General features: G+C 37.3%; 1 protein-coding gene across 1 annotated transcript in view; it reads left to right on the plus strand.

The window, feature by feature from the left end:
• The first annotated feature begins 527 nt into the window (after nucleotides 1-527).
• The window catches only part of EPHA6 (EPH receptor A6), a 161332-nt gene continuing 145859 nt past the window's right edge, over nucleotides 528-16000 (plus strand). Inside the window, exons 1-2 of the mRNA XM_053456921.1 lie at nucleotides 528-675; nucleotides 5763-6098. Coding sequence (XP_053312896.1) covers nucleotides 663-675; nucleotides 5763-6098 — 349 coding nt within the window. The 5' untranslated portion in view covers nucleotides 528-662. The remainder of the gene's footprint in view (nucleotides 676-5762; nucleotides 6099-16000) is intronic.

Consider the following 16000-nt stretch of genomic DNA (forward strand, 5'->3'; position numbering starts at 1 on the left):
TAGTCAAGTAGTATAACATAGTTTGTTCAGCCTTATAAGTCATCTAATATATATATATATATATATATGTGTGTGTGTGTGTATGCGTATATTATATATGATCACAAACTCAATTTAATTTGACCTGGTATGACTCTACTATCCTACTATCAATATATCTTCTATTAAAGTACTTTAATACACAGTAATGCATTGTTTTCTGTGAAGAAATACAATAATGTAGAGAGGCGTGTAAGAATGTTCCTGATTTCAGATTGGAGCTGGCCAAAATCCAGAATTATAATTTTAACAATTATTTACTGTCACTGTAGAAAAAACAGATGTAATGAAGTTCTGCCTGGAAGGATTTACAATCTAATAGTGCTGTCTGAGGTTCAGGGAGATAAAGTGACTTGCCTAAGGTCAGTAGAGACTTCCACAGAGTGTATAACCAGGATTTCTCGCTGTTGGCACAGAGTGACAGATTTAATGCAACGGAGAACTGAAAGGAAGCATTGATTGTCTTGTCTTGTTTTTCAGCATGCAGGCCAGGGTTCTACAAGGCGTTTGCTGGGAATATCAAATGTTCGAAATGCCCTCCACACAGTTTCACCTATGTCGAGGCAACAACTGTATGCCAGTGTGAAAAAGGTTACTTCAGAGCTGAAAAAGATCCACCTGCCATGCCCTGTACAAGTAAGTCAAGTCTGGAATATTCATTCACTGCCCGGCTTTATCATGTTTTGAGACCTTGAAGTTTTCCCACGAAGGCTCCAACTTTAAACAGATTTTAGCCATTTCAGGTTTTATTTCAGAGACATGGGAACTTTATTATTGTTTTTTGTAGGACCTTCGTATTCCATAGCGCTGTACAATGGGTAGACAGGACATAACAAGTAGTATAAAAAATAACAATTTGACTTATAGGAACAGGTGAGGATGGCGCTGCTCAAATGAGCTTACAATCTAGGGCTTCCCAAGTTTTATATTTTAGTAGGAATAATGCTATCACATAGGTTGTTATAGAAAACTCGTAGCATATGGAACATGACAGTGGTCATATATGCATCAGAGATTATAATGATTGCACGCAATTATCTGGTCCCCGGTGAATGAATCTACATCTAGATCTGTGCTGATTGAATATCCATATATAGGAACGCTTCCGATCTGCTCCAATAACCACAGTAATTACAGGTAATTATATAGTCTCCTTGGATTAATGCTGAGTATGGAGAGACCACTTTGTTCCTTGCGGGCTTATTGCCTTTGGAAATGAGACAGCATACTGACCTGATCGTTTGTGAACACATTCACCGATTCCTATGTCCTGACAGCGTACAAAATGTCAAACTTTCTCTCTCCTTTTGCTCATGAAAACTATTTCTTGTGCAAAGTTTGAAAATGAGCATTATCGTTATAGGAATGTCTCTGATGATTGAGACCACTTTCCAAGCATTGCACTAAAATCACTTTTTGTACGTTGCCATGAGAACACATGTGTGAAGTTCTTCTGAATTGGAGCAATAGATGACTCCAAAGCCACTTTCACCCGAATCTTGGGAGGAATTATGTTACGCCATGAATGAGTTATCATTAGCAACTAGTCAGCAAATGGATGTTTCTCCAATGTCCATTATCTAATTAAAAGCAAAATGGATGCTAGATGATTGATGAGGTACACTGGGATAGAATGGTACAATAAGAAATTATAGACAGCCTTGCAGAAATGTTTGCACTCGGGTTATTGGTGTCACACATTTTCTATGTGCTACTTCATCCGTGCATAATTTATAAGTGATAACAAAGCAATCAGGCCATATTCATAAACAGCCCAATGACACATTATATTGTTAAATCTGGGGATTAGAATTAATTGTCCCTCTTTGTTCCAACTTCTAAATCTTACTAAATGATTCACTGTATGTCATTACATCTTAATATTTGCATGAAATCACAGTTTAGCCAGCATAATTTAATGGCAATTAAAAAGCTATTTAATCGTCATGCAAATTGGCATAAGAGCCCTTCACTAAAGAGGGTATATTTTTTTTCAGAACTATAGTAGGGAATCTTTTTTTATGTGCAAGCACCCATATTATAATCTATATTATACTGGTGATTTGTAGAAATATGATTTTTACATACATTTTGCTCATAAAGATAATATTTAAAAATACACAAAACAGTTTTTCATTTTTATCACCAAAACTACTACTCGCAGTGGTAACATAATAGGGTGGCCAGATACTAGGGTACAGTCCCCTGGCATTGTCCCCTAAAAACCAGTAAGGTATTTCCAATATAGGACGGCCATAATATTTATTAAATACTGCCCTTAAAATTAACATGAGAGATACAACTGATAAAACCTCCTAATGTGTATCCCTTTTGGACTCGTTTTGGTCTAGGGCTGGACTTTGGCTTGGTTACCTCTATATTGGTTTCAGTGCTTTACTAACTTAATCAATAAGGCAAGAATAAGCAATAAGGACTGACGCAATATGACTTCTTATGGGGAATGCTACCACTAGAGTGGGGGTGTATTTTGCGTAATATTATTGTGGGGGCAATAACGTTAACTAGACAGAGTGGCATACATAATTCTTAATCTGAAAAAAAAAGACTTAAAAGAAAAGCCAATCGGCTATGTACACCCATACCTTTAGTCAGCTTTCCTTGGTTCTCTAGTAATCTGACCCAAGCAGATAAGGAAGCACATAGCTCCCCGTTTAGTGAATGAGAAAACCAGGGGGCTAGCAAAGAGTGTAGTGCTCCGTATAGGGGGCAGGAAGGGTGTGTGTGGCTTAGAGAAGCTGTCGGTCTAGCTATGAACAGACCTGAAAGGGGTGAGGACTTTGTGAAACCTTTGTACATAGGAGGCAGAACCTGAGTGTGACCAAATTCCTCTCCAAAACCTGGGGGGGAAACACATTGAGTCCTCATAATCAACTCCGATTTTCTCGAGCCACCAGGTGAAATCAGGACAGTTTGTAGTTATGGTAATTGCACTACCAGTCCCTACCACTGTTAAACCATCATTACAGGAACTGGTGAGATGATAGACTACGTTATCAAGTCACATACGCTTTCAAGACCTCAGAGGACTTTTCTTCAGATGTCCTTCTGGAGGGACAACCGTCATTGAGGCCTGTACAGCAATACACATTTTATATTTAACAACTTTGATTTAATAGTACATAGCCCTCAAATGACCATAAACCCTACCATAACTGTAAAAGAGCTATAGCACTTGTCGAGCGATTAATGCTGTTGTATAGTTTTTATATCTGTGTAGAAAAAAAGCTGTATTCTTTTTCCCTGAAGTGACAGAACTGGAGTGACCCTGTCTGGAAGAAATTCACATCTATAATCAAGGTTTTTGTTTCACAAAATACAAGACGGCACAATAAATATGTAGGGGAATATGATTATAGATTTCACAGTGCCAGAAGATGAAAATATTTTGACACATATTTTGTGTTGCACAAAACAAGGTGTTAGCCACTGGGAAATAAAAAAATCATTTTCGGATTTCAGTTTTTCTTTATCACTATAACAGATAGGACAAAAAGTCTGAAGCACAGCGCTATAGTATTGGCTTTCTGCTTTTGTGTTAGTTTATTGTTTATGTAGTAAGACTGTTTCATTTTTAATGCACTTACATAATAAAAAAATAACACAGAAAGTGTAAAAATATAAAAACAACACAAAATAAATTAAATGAAATTACGGGATAGATTATTTTTTATTTGTTCACACTAATTGATTTTTCAAAAAAAAGTCTAATTATGAATATAATGCCATGTTTTGATATTGTGTTGTTTTAACAGTACAAATGTTTAAACAAAAATTACACTATATTTAATACTAACATAAAAAACACTTTATAGTGCAGCAGCATGAATAATAGTGTCTGAGTTTTATATTTATTACACTTTTTTTTCTATTCTTGCTTGAACGACTATGAGAGAGCAAAGTAGACAAACTTAACGCCTCCATAACGCTTGCTTAATAGACAGTTTCTACCTGTTCTTATGAAGTGTTGGCTGGAAATAAGCATTCTGTTGTAAAGATGAAATCGTATTATCTTGTTACTCTTTTGGTATTTTTCAAAAATATCTGGTGATATTCTATAACAAAATGTATTTTATTATATTTCCATGAAAGTAGATGATAATAAAAATCTGCCATGATGTGCAAAAAAAATGCATTTCTTAATTTTGGGTTATCTTGTAAATTGGATATCTGGTTAGTGGCATTTGTAATAATAAAAAAAAAACCCCACACTCATAGAGGGGAAAATCCATTTTTTGGCTTGATTTACTAAACTAGGAATCGAACAACTCACTGACTACACTATACAATATGAACGATCGTCCTCCTGTTACACACATGGAAACTTGCTGAGTAAAACGCGTAGACCCAAGGTGAAGTGCTGCATCGAGAGACTGAAGTTTCTATAGTCAAGCACACTCCCTGCCCAGGCTCTGCCGACTTCCCATCCAAGCTCTACTTGTTACCCCCACAAACATTCCCTACACTCACTGTCCCTTTGTGCCGGAAGCCCTTTCTCTATGTGTGGCTAGTCCCACCACCAAACATAGCCACACCACCATGAGAAGGGGAGCTCTGGGTTGCTAACTCTCCCATGAACGCTTCTTTTGCAAAAGAGGCTGAGTTGGGCTTAAATAGTGTATTTTTTGAAAGGCAGATGCATGAAAATGAAGACACAGCAATGTGTGAAACTATTTTCTTCTTCTTCATCATCATCATCTTCTTTATCTGTGTGGTCTTCGCCTTCTATTATTTTTAATAACGCAAGAACCCCCCCCCCAAAAAAAAAACCCTTAAACATAACTCCAATCAGAATGCTTTCTGGTCCATACATTGGTGATCTCATCAATTTCACTTACCATACCAATCCTTTTTTGCCCATCAAAGTGATGTATCTAGGTTTTTTGGAGCGTTCAGCAAAAGCATTTAGGTGAGACCCATTTTTTACACCTTAAAATAAGAACATTAATAAAATAAAATCCTTAAACTGAAGAGTTTATGGGCCAGACATAGCGGGGAACTGGGTGAGAACATTGCGAGCAAAGAAATATAGGTGACATATGGAACATTCAGACCTGGATCATTTCTGTGTATTCCATATGCCACGAACAGATGTTTAGCAATGAGGCGTACATGTGTGGGTTTATAGACTAATTCTGAATTAAAAAAGAGCAGCTTTTGTGTTCTTTTCTTTTTTGCTTTATGTGGATACATTTTTGTATATTAAGTTTCTTTATAATTGAATAGAAAGTATAATGATTTCAGTGGCAACTGAGATAAAGCTAGTCAGCTACAAATAGCTTTATGTCATGTGCAATACTGTTTCAAATGTATTATTCAAAAGAAACACACGTGTCAGAAGCTGCAATTCATGGGCTGCCTTTGCGGGTTCAAGATTATTTTATTTGCTTCTTTTTGGCTACTTTTGTATTGTAATATACTGTAAAATTGTTAAGGCATGGATTTGTTACACATTGTAAATTAAATTGTTAGATCTGTAGAGCTAAATGCAAGTTCTTAAGGACCCGAAGTGAGAGTCTTGGCAGTTCTAGTAAAATCCCGGTAGGAGGTTGATTACTAACTAAGACTTGATTATCGGAGGAATGATTGCTCTCCAAAACACTACTGGGAAATCAAGTTATGCTCCAGAAACGTGAGAGCTCAAGAGTGGAAAGTTGCACAAGTTGTCTTAATTTGTGTTTTGTCTCTTTTGTTTTGGTTTCCAGAGCCACCTTCTGCTCCGAGGAACGTTAACTTCAACATGAACGAAACAGCCTTATATTTGGAGTGGAGTCCACCATTTGATACTGGGGGCAGAAAAGACATTATATACAATGTGCTCTGCAAGAAATGTGGTTCAGATCCCAACGATTGTGAACTCTGTGGTGGCGGGATTCGTTTTGTACCTCGACATTCCGGCTTGCAAAATGCATCTGTCACTGTGTTGGACTTTCTTTCCCACGTCAACTACACCTTTGAGATCGAGGCCGTGAATGGAGTATCTGACCTCAGCTTCTCTCCCAAGCAGTATACGTCTATCACAATCACCACTGATCAAGAAGGTAGGTACTCATATTATCCCTGTCATTCCATGTCTTTGGCAAAAATGTTAATGTAGGAACAAGAACATTCTAAAGCTCTTCAAAAACATATCCGCATAATTTGGAGTTATGCTCTTCTAACCGCTATAAATTATATTGATAGTATCGAATATATGTATTGAATTACCGTCAATGGAATATATTTAACCAATGCAATTATGTTTTTTCTCCAAAATCTCAGTAGTGTATGAGACACTTTAACGCTCATTAGAAACGAACCGATGGGAGAAAGATTTCCATGTAGTTTCATATATGAAGGATTAACTGTAACCAGCAGTTTTAAGAGATGTAAAATGGATTTTATGTATTGATCGAGTGTTTGCACATGGCTGTTAAAAGGTTAAAGGGATTATTGTCGGTTACTGGAGTATTGCACAGCTACGGTTTTCTCCTGGATACCCTGTTTTTTCTGATTCTTGATTAGTTGTTTTTTTGTATATTCCTCATAATTTTCCCTCCCTCTGTAAAAGAAAAATGTGTGGGTCTTTGACAAGAAGATTATTGCATTTACTTGCATTTTGTGTATGTTTGCCTTTTAGTGAAATGCAAACCAGCCAATACATACTATTAAAAATAAAAAAATAAAAATGTATTGTAAAACCGATTAACTTGTTACGGTGGGAACGACCGATTATTTGGCTCCCGGTGGGTTGTGATCCCCACAGCGGGACAGTGTCCAAAGATTGATGTGGGCTTTGTCTGGGCAGAAGGATGTTTCTTCACTTGCCCACTTTGGCAGGGATGCAATTTGCTTCAAAAGAAATCCCCTTGATGGGGATTATTTCATACCCAAAGCCTATGAAAAAGTGAAAATCCAGCTGTGATTGTTGTGGAGTGCTCAGTGGTTAGTGTTCCTCAGAACTTGATCATTCTTAAAGAATCAATATCTTTGCCTTCAGGAGAGAGAGACGGATAAGCATGCGATCTTTCTGTTTCATCCTTGAAAAGAATACATAAAAAAGGAGAGGATCTCTTTATTACGATGGGAAACGTAGTTTCGTATGACAACTGCAAAGTGCGTTTGAAAGAGAAAGAAAGTTGGGTTTTAAATACTGGTTTCACTTAAAATGAACTTATATTCCTTTTTTTAAGAATGCTTGGGTTTATCAGAAATTTTCTTTGGATAGCTAATGACCTCTCTTGCGACTCGTTGGTTGCAGATATATTCCTTGGAGTAATGACAGCTATTATGTGGAACTAATACTTATCTGTTATGCTTCAGCTAATTCTCAGATTCACTGGCATTTTTTTATGGATCTACCTATTTCCTTGGTAACGGGAAAGCAGACAGTCTGCAAAACTCTTGATTTCTTCCCCAACCTGTGTGTGAAAATAATAAGGATTTCTCTCCGTCTTAATGCCCCATCAGTGATACCATATGACTGTATTTACTTTTGTTTTCTCCTTCGTTGACGTTAAAGACATGATGTGATAACTGAAATCAGACCTCCGGCTAAATCCATTGAGTTCATTTGGGTCACATATTGATCTCTTGGTCTGAAACCAACTTATAGAAAGCAATTGATCTGCCTGGACCAACTATTTTGGTCATCGGATTGTGCCCCCAGCATCTAAATAAAATGGAGTGCTTCTGAAATAAAGTATGATTTTAGGAAAGGTTAACGTTACTAATAGAGTTTTATACAGCCAAACTCTGGTAAATAATTTTTTTTATTAAAAAGTAAAAATTTAAACATAGTTAATTAATGCTTTAATATGTTGTGATCCAAAGACCTTTTTGTACCAAAGCGTTTACAAGCCGATTGTCATCCAGCCACCTACATATATTTGTTATGATCATCATTTGGGAGAGCTGGCTATGGTACCTCTTTGCTGTTTGAGTGTACGTCAACCATCTGATTGTGAGCTAGCACTCAAGACAAAATTTGCGCTCTTTTTTGTGCTTACTACAGAATCAGGGGGACTGGCTCGGGGCTGCTCATAAACTCTCAAAAAAGGGCTAGTCTAACCCGACGGGGGGTATACGACAAAGAAGCCTCTACGTTGGTAAGAGCGTGAGGCGAGTGAGGTAGGGAGACAGTGAGGGAGTGAGAGAAAGGGTAAGGAAGTGAGTGAGAAAGAGATTGAAAGAGATTATAAGGGAGTTAAATAGGGAGTAAGTATGTATGCATGCATGTATGTTTATAACTGACAGTGTTCATGAGGTAGCATTAGTGTGTACAGTTTGTGTGTGTTAGCATGAGTGTGTATGTGTTTATTAAAGGGAGTGTGAGCATGACTGCATATGTTTAAGTGCGTGTTATTATGAGTGTGCGTATTAGCATGAGTGTATATGTGTAAGTGTGTTATTATGAGTGTAGTATTAGCATGAGAGTATATGTGTAAGTGTGTGTTATTATGAGTGTAGTATTAGCATGAGTGTATATGTGTGTAACCTTATCTACTATATGTTCTAAACTCGTTTTTTTACATACTTCTCTAAATATACTGCCTGAAGAAATTAAATAATATATCCTTTTAGTGTATTCTCTTCTGCTCATACAAATACATTCTTTGCTGTTTTTTTACTGAATGAAGTACGTTTGACAAATTTCTCGCACTTTTCTTTCAACCAAATTAGTTTCCGTCCACCATTTACCACGGTACACAATTAAAACAGTCCACTTGACATTATTGCCAAGCCAGAAACAAATAACCTTGAAGCTATAAAAACACTCTGACACCCAGATATTAAAAGTGTGCTGCTTAGCTAACTGACACAGACACTAAGTAAAACAACCTAGCTGATTTAATTTGATTTAATAGGTAGTCAGTTTACTCATTGGTGGCGAAAAGATTAGCGCCATCAATTTCAATAAAGTCGGTCCCTTTCCCAGCTCGGGAACAGGAGTGTTTTAAACACAAGTGAAGGTTAAAAGATGAGTATTAGTTGAAATATGGCTCCTTGGTCAGATCGAGGTGAGTGTGCTGGATATATGCTGAGATAAGGAAAAACGTCTGCTGCTTCATTATTATTATTATTATTATTATTTTAGTTTTGTTTTTAGGCACCCAGTACAATTTTCAATTATCATTATGATTTGGTTTCCAGATATATAATCAAAATGAAAGTGCTTTGTTTTATTTGTTTATTGGATTTGATGAAATAAACCGTACAAACTAAACAGGTCATGGTAAATGGATTTTCCTGAGCAAACATTTCCAGATTTCAGTAATTATGTCTTTGCAAGGCGTTAGGACAGTTTAATTGAAATCTGGTACAGAAGTCTGTTTTTGCACTGTTTGTGCACTGATCACTGATAAATTGAAATGTAAAAATCAAACACATTTCAATTAGCTGGGGCCGTTTGCTACCTTTATTGTCAGTACCTGCATTGATTATTCTTCCAAGGCGTTAGTATGCAATGTTTATGAGCTTAATTGCTGGGGTAATATGTCTTACAATACACAGCTTGATAATGACTTTTGGGACTTTAGTAATTAGGTCTCTGGGGTGAATGTAAAAGTTGGTTAACCTTTAACCCTTTGCAAGACACCTCTTTAACATTGAAATGTTCTGCAAATTTCACCCTTCTGGAACTAGAAGTGTTAGGAAATGGTCATCATATTCAACAGACTAAATGCCATGCCAAGTGTCTAGGTTTAGCAAAGTAGATAATGAGAAAAAAACCTTTTTTGCTTTCTATCTGTGGTATTTTAAGGATCAAATGGGAAGTTGGGTTAAGTATAGTAAGGGAAATCCTTAATCATGGTTTGTCAATCTGAAATCTGTTCATAGATGTAAGGATTTTTGTGTGAAACTTTAGGGACCATGTTCGCAGTGAAGTACATGCTTTCCACTCTTGCTGATATTGGCTCATGGGTTTTCAGTCACTGCTTTTCTTTAACCTGAAAATTCTATGGTATAGGCAGGGAAGATAATTTAACTCTCTGTATGACCAACTGATGTATCCCCTACCATCTCTAGTATGAAATCATTAGTAAAACATTAACTGAAGTGAACTATGAGTGTATGAATCTTTGCTAAACTGGTCTTCCCATTTTCTGGCGAGGTCTTACAGTCACAAGGAGGCCATTGGAAACCTACAATGGATCCCTTCCCCACCAATTTTCCTACCATCCACAACATTGTAAACTGTTTTTGACAGAAGGCCCCCATCTTCTCCATCCCACTACATACCAACGGCCACAAAAAAAAACAGCATGGTGAGTCCGGCGCACTCTGCCAGCCAATTACAATGTTATGGGTCCTTCCCCATAGCACTCAACAACAGTGGACTACTTGCCTGTTTGAGGTTCTGCTCCACAGCAGATGGTATAACGTTACCCCTATTTTGAGACAAGGGCTCTTTGAGATGTTCCACACATTATCTTGTATTGTACAGGAGTCATTATACCACCATCCACCACATACACCAGCTCAGTGGTAGAGCCTGATGATTTACCACTAGCCGCAACATACTGAATAGCCTGTTATAGTGCAGGTTAGTCATACCACCTTCTGTCACACAAACAAACATGACAGATTGATAACCACAACAACAGTGACTCATTGGCAAACACCACATAATTAACATATTATTGTGTTAATCAGGCTATCCATACCCACCATGCCGAACCATATCACATAATTTTGCAAGGCATCCAGCCCAAGAATCAGCAGCCATCTTTTCTGCCAGTGTGATCAATAGAAACATCTCAATAATTAAGGTCAGGGTCAATTCTTACGCAGTATAGTACCCAAAGCTCTCATAGTCTAAGCCAGGGTTTCTGGACATATTATTGCAAACCCTAATGTTTCTTGGGGGTACTAATGAAGACTATATGGAGGTAAATATAAAGGTTAAACCTCCCTTCTTCCAGCCCCAACATAAACAACCATGTTTGGATTGTTAAGACCAACTCTCAACTGTGTTTCTACCCCACATCATCAATGGCAAGAGAATGTTTTAAGATAAGTTAGGCGAGTGAAGTAGAAAAAACCTCCCATTAATATCCGCCGTGCAACCATGAGTCAAATTACAAGCCAAAGGCAAGCATGGCGTATTGAGCTATTCTGAACACACACACCAGCTCCTTACTCATGCTAAATCAAGGGACTTTATTGCTTAAATGTAATTATATAGCAAAACCAATTCAGCACTTTGCAGATTTAGCATTAAGCAAAAGCAAACAATCAGGGCTGATTATCCACAACGTGACTACGTAATTTAAACCTAGATGATGCTGAGCTGCTGTATTCCAGTGTTACCTTACTCCATTGAGATTTCAAAGAAGCACCGACATTGTGCAACTGCAGTGAATGGAAGGGGCTATGTGAGTCTCTTGGACAAAATACTGTCTGATTTGAAGGCATGAGCACAGCAATGTTCTTCTTAACAAGCATTTTGTATTAATACCCAGGGTTGGATTCAAAGAATGAATACAGAAAATTAATTACAGGCTGTTTGAACTGTATTTAGGTATGTGACCCAACAGACCAACTACTTACTGGGATTTACTTTAAACACACATTTGGTGGCAGAAAAAATATATAAAAATACTGAAAAAAATGCAAATAGTCTTATACAGAACCAATTATATATCCGTGATCACCATGATGTGGCATCACCACCGGATATTAATATCTGGAAACTCTCCAGGTTTGATTCAGAGTATCCAGGTGAGGTGCTGCTCCCTGGGTCTCTTGGCCCCCTTCCCTTCTTTCTCCTAGCAGGGGAGTTGCAGTTGGCCGTGCCCATTCCTCGTCTACTTCCCCTCCTACTCCGAGTTAATGTAATGCTATCTGCCTTAACACTTCCCAGAAATAATTATGTAACCTTTATTCAATACAGTTTTGCTTCACTCCTACTTTTTCAGGGAATCTTTTATTGTCATATGGTGTCACACAAATAGGGGTGTAAGTGTATGTTATTTCACTGCACTGGGTAACAGTTTAAATAAAATGGTTCTTATTTGTGCTCAAATCTAGGGTTTCTACATACACATGGACTAGTCATTTTTTATTTCATTTATAATGTCAGATCTGACTTTTCAATATTATTTAATTTAAAAAGCACAGCTATGTTTACATACATAAGAATAAATCCAATTTTCTATTTCTCGTAATATTTGAAATTAGTTTTTTTCTACACAAATTATATTTCATAATATTAATGCTTTTTTTCGTGGGCCTAATCGGCAGAGCAAAACAGTCATAAAAAGTATATTGCTTTTATAATATGTGTGTAGCATGAATGTTGATATAATCTCATGAAGGTGACTTTCCTCTGATGAATTGCGTTCTAAAACCAGAATCTGAAAAGAATGATGAATTTCTGCCTTTCCAGCTACTGTTACGGAATGTCACAAAAACCGTATATATATCTCTATCACGTCTAGCCAGATATTACAGCCACTGTCAGCTGTTTTCTTAGCATCGCATGCCAAAAAGAACAATTGTGTTTTAAGGGAATGTGACCTTATAGTTCACAAGGAGCTGTAAATCACGTGTCCCTCTACCTAGACCCTCATTAATTTTAGTTTATGTCCACCACAAACACACAGATACAAGTGGCCAGTATTCGGTTCACCCATTTATTTTTTTAACTCCATACTTGGCTTTGATTTATGGTATTTTACACTATTTGGAACAATGTATTACAGACTGCACAGTCTGGCTTTAACAGCCAAACAGTTTTGCACATGTTTTTCAGTGTAAATATTCCCTCTGTGATTATAGAAATAGTGAATTATTTATCACGTTACAACAGGAAATCCAGACTCTACTTAAAGTACAGTAATACATCATTATTACGGGTGCAAGCAGACTGCTCCGAACAAATAATATCTGCAACGTGACACGTGATAACCACGGACCTCTTCATGCCATGTGACTTAGGAAAGAAAACACAGATTTACTGTTATAAATATAGATAATGTATAAAAACGGGCTTAATAGCAAAAATATTATGCGTTTCTACAACAAATACTTATTAAAGTACATTCTGTTTGCTATTCGTGGCAATGTATGGTGCCCGTTGTCAGGTAGGACGCAATCAATATTTCTTTCTTATATTCTGGCTCAGTTCCGTTTTAGCTTTCAGTCCAAAAAAATCTTACTTAGGGAGGTTTGTGAATTCAGTTACCTGCGAGAGACACGTGTAGATCTAATTTACTCCAATACATGATACAGACTGGGTCAGTTCACCGTATCATTCATTCACGGCAACTAGTGATAAATAATTGATGTTGTGCCATTTGAACAGCTACATTGGTAAGAGACATGGACATGAATGAAACTACATTTTTTATGATCAGTGAAATAGTGAATATGCTCTATTTTGGTTTGGATAGATTGTAAGCTTGCGATCAGGACCATCTTTACCCTCATACCTGATGTTCCTCGATGAAAATGCCTGTATGACTACTGTATGTGCTTATTGTAATTCCTTGGTATAAATCAAGGGCTATGTACATCAAAATTGCAACGTGAAGAATGCTTCATCTTTAGTCTAATCGTTAAATGTTAACATGCTTAGCTCTTTCCTCAAGATTTCCATCTCCGCTTACTGAGCCAGTAGGTGATATTATGTAGCAGCTGGTCAAGCCAAAGATCATCTGTCTGCTTTGTTCCATTGGCTTTTGAAAACACAAAAGATGCAGCCACCTCGCATTATGTGTCTGCAGATATTGAATGTTAAAAAAGGCACTAGAGAAGAAAGTATCAATTTGGCGTAGCTGGAAAGAATTACCCTGCGGTGAGTGTATGTTGTAAAAAGAATTAATGTAGTATATTTTTATAACATGTTTTTTTTGTGTTTTTTTTATCGTTTAGCAGGGCTCAGAATTCTTTACAACATTTTGACTTCTTTATGTTTTTATGGTCGTATCCAATTAAATTCTGCAAGAAAATATACAGAAAGGGGAGCACACCCTAAAAAGCATGCACATTCATATTACGGAGTGCTGCTAAAATGACCAACATGTACATACAACAAAGCAAGAGATCAGCGCATACCTAGCAAATACTATTTACAAAAACCCTATCTGGGGCATAATTATTGGTGATTCCGTCACGCTATATGGCCATATATTGCTTGAGCACCCCCCCCTGCCACACAGGTGCCTCATTAATGGTGTTCAGAGGGGGTTTTAAATTGCAGGAGAGGATCAATGGGTGGAAAGGCAGTGGAACCCTTGGTAAAAATCCAGTAGAGAGATTTTAGATATGAGTTAATTTAGGGACAAGTGTATATGAAAGACTGGGTAAGGATTGAGGGGACATGTGGTCAGACAAGAAGAAAGAAAAAGAGCACATGTCTCGTCTTCAGTGACTAGAGGGAATTGGTATACTCTAGAAGAGGAAGGAGACTTCAGTGTAAGGGAGAGTACAGAGTCAGATGGAGGGGAAAGGCAGCAGGGGGGACTGCAAATATTTCTCAGCTTATAGGTTTAATTTTATTATTGAAGTATGTGGCCAAGTCAGAGGCAGTATGGTTAGGGTGAAAAAGGGAATTGAAAATACTGGAGAAGGTTATGAGACAGGGAAGATATGAGAGGGGTAGAGTAGGTTTACTCAGCAAGGGGCGAGAGCAGAATATTAGGAGCATAGCAGGAAATCAGACTTCCGCCAACCATGTTCAGCAGTGGCGAGTAGTGGTTGGGGATACATCCTCATGAGCAGATGTGAGGGTGGGGTTATAGAGTTATATAGCTAGGTTAGGGCATGACATGGGAGAGAGGAGAGGGAGTAAATCGGTTGAGAATTTCTGATTGAGAGAGCTAAGGTCTCTGGTTAGGCAAGGTTGTTGGGAGGAAAGGGAATGAGTAGGAGGCAAGGTGAGAGAGATGGATAGGAAGTGTGTTTGAGCAGAAAAATAAGGTCCAGGGTCTGACCATCATGAGTTGGGGTGTTAGTATTCTGTGTAAGATCAAAAGAGGAGGCAATGGAGGAAGTTTTCAAAGCCACCATATTCAAAAGGCTGTCTACTGGGATGCTAAAGTCTCCAAGGATGATAGAGGGGACACCAGAGGAGAGAAAGTGGGGAAACCATGAAGAGAATCTCAAGAAATAGGTTAGCAGGGCCAGAGGGACGGTATAAATCAGCAATGCGTAAAGAGATGGGATTACATAGCAAGATAGCATGAACCTCAAATGAAGAGATTAGGAGACATACACTACCACCCTTTCCATCATTAGGTCACCATAGGAGAGACAAAAAGGTCATTCATTCTGTATGCAATATATGTATGATTTTTTTGCATGCATTAACCTCCATTTTTTATCGACAGACAAAATTAAAAAAAGAGTAAAATATCTATAATCCATTTCACTCAAGAATAATAAAAACTGGAATTTTGAAAATCCGGCTTTAATTGTACGTGTTAACCAATTCTACTGTAAACGTTATTAAAGACAGAGGAATAGTGGTATTAACAAAACATAATGATTTAGTCACAACTGGTAGTAACATAAAGTCAAACACCGACTGTAAGAAATTATAAATCTGATTTCTATAACTCACAAATACATTATAAATCTGACATATGTTTACACTGTAGCACCGCAGAAATGTAATATTGGATTTTGTATTTGTAGATTACAATTACTAAATTATTGAAACAATGAATTAACTACGGTATTACTTTGAAACTGTTCTTCAAATATAGATCTTCTACTGATTATGGAAATACATGTAATAGTCGCCTGGGTTCAGTTATATCCACGGATCTCTAAGCTTTTTCTTTTTTCTCCCAAATAGTTTTTATTGAAACAATGTTTAAAACATAGTGACAAGGTTGACATATACACTCCACCAATGTCCAATACACAAGATACAGCAAAGTCTTACAACAAACATCATCTGTACCATTTCTTACTTAACCTTGTTCAAAAATCACTTTTCTATGCACTTGTTAAA

This window comes from Spea bombifrons, chromosome 2, assembly GCF_027358695.1.
Source record: "Spea bombifrons isolate aSpeBom1 chromosome 2, aSpeBom1.2.pri, whole genome shotgun sequence".
NCBI lineage: Eukaryota > Metazoa > Chordata > Amphibia > Anura > Pelobatidae > Spea > Spea bombifrons.